The sequence below is a fragment of the Populus nigra genome, chromosome 1, assembly GCF_951802175.1.
Source record: "Populus nigra chromosome 1, ddPopNigr1.1, whole genome shotgun sequence".
In the NCBI taxonomy this organism is placed as follows: Eukaryota; Viridiplantae; Streptophyta; class Magnoliopsida; order Malpighiales; family Salicaceae; genus Populus; species Populus nigra.
The window spans coordinates 12,384,678-12,392,288 of NC_084852.1; the positions used below are offsets into that span (position 1 = coordinate 12,384,678).

At 35.3% G+C, this 7,611-nt stretch overlaps 1 protein-coding gene across 2 annotated transcripts; it reads right to left on the bottom strand.

The window, feature by feature from the left end:
• Nucleotides 1–515: 515 nt before the first annotated feature.
• Nucleotides 516–6,651, bottom strand: LOC133670386 (probable WRKY transcription factor 20). Of its 2 annotated transcripts, XR_009834070.1 has the most exons (7): nt 6,407–6,651; nt 4,873–5,031; nt 3,767–4,310; nt 3,527–3,659; nt 3,290–3,448; nt 1,183–1,725; nt 516–758 (listed from the first exon to the last, which is right to left on the bottom strand). XR_009834070.1 is itself a non-coding variant. In XM_062090875.1 (6 exons), exons 1-6 carry the CDS (start codon nt 6,605–6,607, stop codon nt 1,245–1,247), a joined length of 1,677 nt encoding a protein of 558 aa, XP_061946859.1. In that variant the 5' UTR covers nt 6,608–6,651; the 3' UTR covers nt 901–1,244. The 2 variants fall into 2 exon arrangements, 1 of the variants encoding a protein (XP_061946859.1); XM_062090875.1 differs by lacking the exon at nt 516–758 and having other exon boundaries at nt 901–1,725.
• Nucleotides 6,652–7,611: the final 960 nt, after the last annotated feature.

The window sequence follows — 7,611 nt, forward strand, 5'->3', positions numbered from 1 at the left end:
TGAATTTCTTTATATGAACCCCTAATTGGTCTTCAAACTTTCTTTTCCTTACAATTAAACCCTTGAATTGATCAATTAACTTATTAAAATTCAAAATTGATCCCCAGAACTTCCAATTCTTGTAATTTGACCTAAATTAAACTCGTTAAAAGTTCAACTAAATCCTTAAACTTAATTATTTTGCATGTTTGTCCTAATCAATTTGGTGCCTAATCCTCATTGTTTCCTTAAATTACGCCCTAGCCCTCCAGTGATGTGATTGAATTTCCAGCCTTTGTTATTACATATATATATATATATATATATATATATATATATATATATGAAAAAATATAATTTTTTTATGTTTTCGGAGTTTTTTTTTAATATTTTAAAATAAAGGATAATTTTTTTACATAAAAGAATTTTAGGGGACCTAGAACTGGGTTGACACTTTATGTTATAAGTTTATTTTAATTGTATTATGTATTTTACTTATTTAATAAGATTCCTTATAATTATATCTAGATAATACATGGGAGTAAGAAATACTTCATACATTACATTCTCTCTAATACACTCTGTTAAACATGCATAACATCTGCACTATCAAATTCCCTGGATTACCTATTAGGTGGAACCCTTCCAGTAGCGTTCGCAACAGGTTTATTCCATAGAGGTCTGCTTACCAGATTGCTTTATGCTACAGGGGCAAGGCACCAAAAGACAAGCCGCTCTTAGATAAACTCCGGTGAGAGAATGATCTAGGTCATTTTGTCCTGTCCCCGGAGAAAAAGAAGAGAGGAATTATTGTTGTTTGTGGTTGGAAAAAATTCCAAAGCAATGCATTCATCAGATTGGCTTCATAAATGAGAATCGTCTCTGGGCGGGCATTCATTCAATTGATAATACGATTCAAAATCACAAAATTAAAACTAGAATTGCAGGAATTTTGAATTATACATGCACAAGTAGATAATCACGATGTAGTCCTAACAAGCCAGTGTTTACAATGCTGCTGCATTCAGTGGTATTGCTTTCACATTTATACAAAACTTTGTGGTTAGCAAAGTTGATGAAATGGAAGCTGGAGAAAGAAGGGCTTGCAAAGAGGAAGTTACGAACACCAAAGATGATGAGCTCTAAGACCATAAGCAAAGATATATATGGAGCAATACATATTCTTAAAATTCAGATTCTAACCTTTTGCCATTTACCAGCTGTAAGGCAAGGGTGCGGGAAACAAATTTAAAACTCGGACAAACTTATGGACCCGTTAATAATCTTCCCATGTTCTGCGGATATGGATAAGGTGGAATTTCAATGCTACGGCTTTCACCTGGAATTTGCCTAGATCCATACTGATTCATGCCACCATTTAAAACACCATAGTAAGCCGTAATTGGGGTTGCATGAACTACTCTGAAACTAGAACCACTTGCTTGGTTTTCGTGTTTGATAAGTTCAGCATGCAAAGCTTGTTGCTGATCGCTGGACTGGTTTTCAGTTGTAGAACTGATCCCGACCCCAAGATCAAGGCTAATTGTCTCGTTTTCATCTGGTTTAATCCTTGAGGGTCCATTCACAGCTGATGGTCCCGCCATGTCATGACTGTTTGTCCTAGCTGTAGGTACATCATGATTGTGTTTCCCCTCATAAGTGGTTATAACTGCTTTTGGATCATGTGATGCCCTCTCAACGTGCTTTCTAACTGGGCATCCAGCATTTGTGCATTTGTAGTAACTCCTGAAGAATCAGTAAGCATAAATATCTTATAAGAAACAACAGTGAAATAGGGAAGGAGTAGAAAATATTTTTAGAATAAATATTGCCAATTTAGCTAGAAGACAAGGCAATCTCATGCATAGAAGTTATAAAGCATAGTTATATGTGCAAAGCAATAAATAAATAAATTTAAAAAAACCAGCTATGGTTCTGTGTGAGCACAACTCTGAGCATTACAATTGTTCTACATTGACATGGTAAACTATTGATATTTTTGGTTATTATTACATTAATCTCTAGGTCTCCACTATCAACTTCCAAGTTTATCCAGGGAATATTAATTAACATAAACAAACCTGTGCAGTCATTCAGGGTTTTTATTTTAGGTATTATTGATTGAAAAAAAGAAATTGAATTTTCTTCAACATTGTCTCTCTTGTTGATGGTTCTACATCACATTTGGAACAAGGACATATAATATATTGATCAAAAGAAGGGGATGCTAGCATGGAATAAGAAGTGCAAAATCAGTATTAAATCCTTATGCTGACAAATTTTTCAAGAATGAGAGTGGATCCAACCTTGTTTTTAAGGACCAGCCATTAAAAAGTCTTAGTTAATAAGAGCTTTGATTCCAGCCCAATCAGATTTTAAGAGAGCAATTAAGCATTTCGCCAGTAGGTTTTAGCTTCATAGCACATATTTTCACCACATCATGTCTTATACTTCTGCTCTATCGAGAAGGGGAATTCCTTTATCTTTTAAGATGTATTCAGGTTATTAAAACATCTTCACAACCTTATTCGCATTTGGTTGAACATACACAATTTCTAGACAAGGATGCAATTGCAAAAACATCTAATTCAGGAAAAATTAAAACATTTAACAGGCTTAAGAAGATCTGCATTTCCCCAATAAAAAAGTTTCAAGAACAATACCTCAATAAGAAGCATGCCTCCATACTTATTTATAGATTGAAAACAAAATTAGGAAATAATTAGATATCCTTCAAGCTCTTCTTATGAATACAAGAAAGTTGCACAAGCCAAAGAGATAACCAGATTATTTTGGTCGTCTCCTTATCTTTGTGCATCTTTTTTTCTAAAAATGGAGGGATATTTCCTTCCCTTCATGCATTCAGAATTTTCACTAAACCCAACATTTGTTAAATTTTCAACACCTTTATCTTGCTACAATAGCAGTACTTAAGAATAAGAATTATCTTCTTTTGTCAGAATATAACCCAGCCCCAGTGTCCTTCGGCAAAGCACATATTGTGAGACTAGTTTCACATTAAAAGCTAAATTTAATGAGATCAAATAACTCAAAGTAGTTTATGGATCATGGTTAATTTCATGCCAGACACCTAACCAGAAATATTGGGCATTGATCATATTCAAAAGATTGTATCTGCTTATTCTGTCATTTTATCCAATATGCACATCATATGACTGCTAAAAATGTACTAATGCACAGGACTATCCAAGAAATTCACTAAACTACTCAAGAAAAGAGTCATACATGATATAAAGGACCATAACAGTAAAAAAGCAGCAACTACTTAACTCATCAACACAAAACATACCTTGGATTAGGATTTCCTCTCACCACTTTCTGGCCATATTTGCGCCACCTGTACCCATCATCCAGTATATCAACCTCACTCAGAGTTTGCACGACAACACGTGGTTCCCGGATAGGTTTGACCACTGGAGTAACATCAAAACCTCCAGCATCCAACCTCCTGCTCAATGTAATTAGACCATCACTTGGTTAGTATGTGTCTATTACAAACAACTTTAAGGGTGTTCTGAACTGATACCTTCTTTTTGAGAAGGGATCATCATCATCTTCGGCACCTTCTCCAGCATCATCATTTGCTCCAGTAGACAGTTCAAGGGCACCATTTGGCTCGATAGCATGAGGCACCTGTCCATAAGCACCAGGTGACTTGTCTGCAATGAAAGTGAAAGAAAGAGAAGGGGAAGGAGTGAAGGAACATTAGTTAATACATTAGGGAAGTACACAGCAAACTGAATTCCCTAAGAAGTTTCATCCATACCATCTTGGTTAGGCAGAGATGAAGACTTGTCAAATCTATCTTCCTGCATGGACAAAACAGAACCAGAGGCATATCGGCGGCTGGGTTGTGGTTTAGGATGATCATGTGTACCCTTGTAGATAATCTCTGTTATTTGTCCATCATGGGAGCGCTCAAATAACTTTTTCACTTCACAGTTAGGATGTGTACATTTGTAATAGCTTCGAGGGAACTCACTTCCCTTAACATGTTTCTGTCCATATTTTCTCCAGTTATATCCATCATCAGATGACATTGAAGGCGCACTTCCTGCTCTATGATCAGACTGTGATGCCTGAAGCCCACTGCTAGAGAGCCCTGTTTGGTTTAGTTCATCTGAATCAACTTCTGCAGGTGCACTAGCAACTGAAGTAACCATGTGAAGGGATGCTGACAGACTCAACTCATTTGTGGATACTGCCATCTCACTTTTTACCAAAGGTGGTGAGGCAAATGATTGTGAATGGCACTGGCTTTGGACTTGAGCACATTGTGTGCTCCTCTGATGGTTTATATCTGCAGAAACCTAAAAATAATTGACGTGTTAGGCAAACAATTCCCCCCTGAACCAGCAAGGCCACTTGCAGATGTCATGAATTGAAATGAGATTATCAACATAAATAATTCTGAAAAGGGGAAAAAAGGATGGTCAGGTATAAAAAGATGCCTCGTTATTTAACTCTTAATTACACCTTTATGCAATTATTATTCTGAATGAGAATGAATAAAACCAATGGCTCATTGGCAGTGAATGTTTCGGTTAATATATGGCAATTGTTGAGAAATCTCAAAGTGGTTAATATAGGTCAAGTTTTGAGCTGGAGAAGCTATATATTTAGTCACCACCAGCATACAGGATAAAGGAAAGTAGGAGAAGATGCTGAGTAATGCAAGGAATTATAGGAGCTGTTATTTAAACATGAATGAGGTCTGAAAGTACCATATAATTATTGAAATAATTCAAGACTGGTTGCCTATCATGCAATTTAAGTCAAAAAAAGGAAATAGAAAAATAAATTACAAGAGCTCCAAATACTTAGAAGTCACCATGCAGTTTAAGGCAATCTGAAATCTCATTAAGAACTCACCATGTTTGACCTAGCATATGGTCTAAACTCAAAGCAGTCGGATTTTCTTTCTCCACACGCTGTGGATGAAACAGTTGTAGCAGAATATGGAGTGGAGCTAAGAGAGCCAAGAGCTGTTCGAGGCTTAGTAAACGTACCAGTAGTGGGGGAAGGCTCTGCCTATGAAGCCAAGAAGATATTGAATCAGTCTTAAAGATACTTCTAAAATGAAGTACAAGCAGATCAACTAAACAAGAATAAAAAAGAATAGAAAATCAAGATACATGGAAGCTGCATAATCCCTGAACATCCTAAGGCCCTCACAAAAGTTCAACTGATAACTATGTTTTTTTTTACGCCACTGTCCCCACTCTCCATACTTTTAACTGGTGCCAAATCCGTGAAGCTCTAAGATATACTTTCTTATCGGCATCAAGACATACAAAGATCAGCACATATAAACACTTGATGAGAGCTAACTGATTCTCACCAGGGGACACAAGCATAAGGAAATTCAGCAAATATAAAAGGAGAAAAAAATTGAACCCACTAAAGGTGAAGAGAAGCTAAATTGTAACTTCAATTTTAAAATATTTCCATATAGCCCAATACTTTCAATCTAGAAATTAACACACTCAACTGAACAAAGCCTCAAACCCAATTTCTCATGCTTGAGCACCAATATAATACATATCACATTCAAGCTTCAGTTATATAGATGGTCATGATGGGCAACCAATATATTCTCTCCACAGATAATCGAGTTTATTCTCGTTCCTTTGATTCACATATCCCTTGTAGCTTCTCCTTCCACTTTGTAGTCATATCGCATTTTAATATCAATCTCGTCATCATCGCATCTATTCCATATTCTTCACACAAACAAATGGAATAACACAATAAAAGCATAGACAATAAACAAACAGCACCACAAAGACTCATTATGTGAAAATCCAAAACAGGCATTTACAAAAAGAAAAGAAAACAGAACATAAAAAGGGAAAGCTCATACTGATAATACTAAAAAAGTCATATTCTCCTCCACACTAGACATGGTACCAAATTCAGAGTTATTATATCATCAAGCATCAGAATCTAACTTCAGGTTCCAACATAAGCACTCCCAAATTACATAAATAAAAAATCTAAACAAGAAACGAAACGAAACAAAACAAATATAATAACTGGCATTTCAAATTTCAAGCTGTTTTTTGTTTTTTTAATGAAAGTAAGAGCATCTTGTCTTTTAAAGTCAATTCTCCACTTCTTGAACTCAACGACACGAAGCTACAAACAACACCGTTCTTTTCATAGCTGTTAAATAGTAGAAATGACAATTTTATTTCATTTATAAATAACAACAACAACGACAACAACAAAAACAACTTTGAATCTTACATTAAAGAAAAATTATTAACTCCTCCAGTTCGCTCTACTTATCTCAGCTCCCAAACAGATCTTATTTCCTCTACTTTCTATCATTTTCTCAGCAATCAAACAGAAAAACCAAGAACTACGATCCAAACAACAATTAAGTGAAGTAGAAACGACTAACCTTAACATTAGAGAGAAGAACTGGAGACTCAAGAAACGAGGTCGGACTGAGTCCAGGAGGGATCGTGATGCAAGCCGACCTCGAGATCGGAAGTTTGGCCGGCGACATCAGCTTGTACCTAGCGCCGCCGCCGCCTCCGGATTCCGGCCTCGATGGATCGCCGCAGTCGGAAACCTCAGAGCGAGAGGTATTGCTGTCCATTGTGAGTGAGTGAAGAGTGAGTGAGTGTGGCCGTCTGGGTGAAGGTCAAAAGAGGTCTAAAAAGGAAAGGATGAAGGGGTAATACGGTAATTTAGGGAGAGTGCGTTGTGTGTTTTTCGGTCATAAGAAAAATTTGCAGCTGTGACCGTGACCGTAAGAACAAACGACAAGGAGTGTAAATGAAGTGTGTTTGTGACGGAAGGTATTGAGAGATAGAGATGCAAAGAGAGAGGTTGACTTGTTACATTGGATCTGGAGGGAGGGCTTTCATTTGATTGGCTTGTCATTTACTAAATCTAACCCTAAAGTGTACCTTTTGTGTGGATAGTGTTTACTAGTTACCTAACTTGTGATACATTGTGTCAATCAAAAGTTAATTTGTAATATAAAAATAAAAATATATAGGCGAGGCTAATTATTTTTTTTTACATTAAGCGGACGTTGGTTTTGAGGAAAATATTTTATAGAAAAATAATTATTAAATTTTTTCATGTTTATTTTTAAAAAATATTAAATAGAAAATGATTTTTTTAAAACTATTTTATATGAAAACTACTCAATAAAAAATATTTTATAGTTAATCTTTAAATTTAATTTATTTACTGGAAAATATTTTCAGTTTATGAAATTTCATAAAATATTTTACAAATAATAATTTATTTATAATATCATCTAACTATTTCAACTATAATCATCATCTCACCATCACCTTTTTCTTTTTCATAACCACAACTACCTTATCACCTCAATCTCCACTATCATTTCACCAGTATCTTCTCTCCTTCATCACCACCACAAAAACTTCATTATCATCTCCTTCATCACCACCATGACCATCTTCTTTTTATTATTATTACGACCACCTCACCACCACTGCTATCTCACAACCTCCACCACCATTGAAAAATATTTTACATGTAAAATATTTTATGAGAGAAAAAAACGCTTTACATGAAAAATATTTTTTATTTTTAAAATTTTTAAAGCGTGAACAAAAATTTAAT

Coding starts and splice junctions, on each gene's coding strand:
- LOC133670386 (XM_062090875.1), bottom strand. CDS start 6,607: ATGGACAGCAATACCTCTCGCTCTGAGGTTTCCGACTGCGGCGATCCA. Junction 5,032..6,406: donor TTCTTCTCTCTAATGTTAAG/GTTAGTCGTTTC, acceptor TTGGCTTCATAG/GCAGAGCCTTCCCCCACTAC. Junction 1,726..3,289: donor AGAGGAAATCCTAATCCAAG/GTATGTTTTGTG, acceptor CTGATTCTTCAG/GAGTTACTACAAATGCACAA.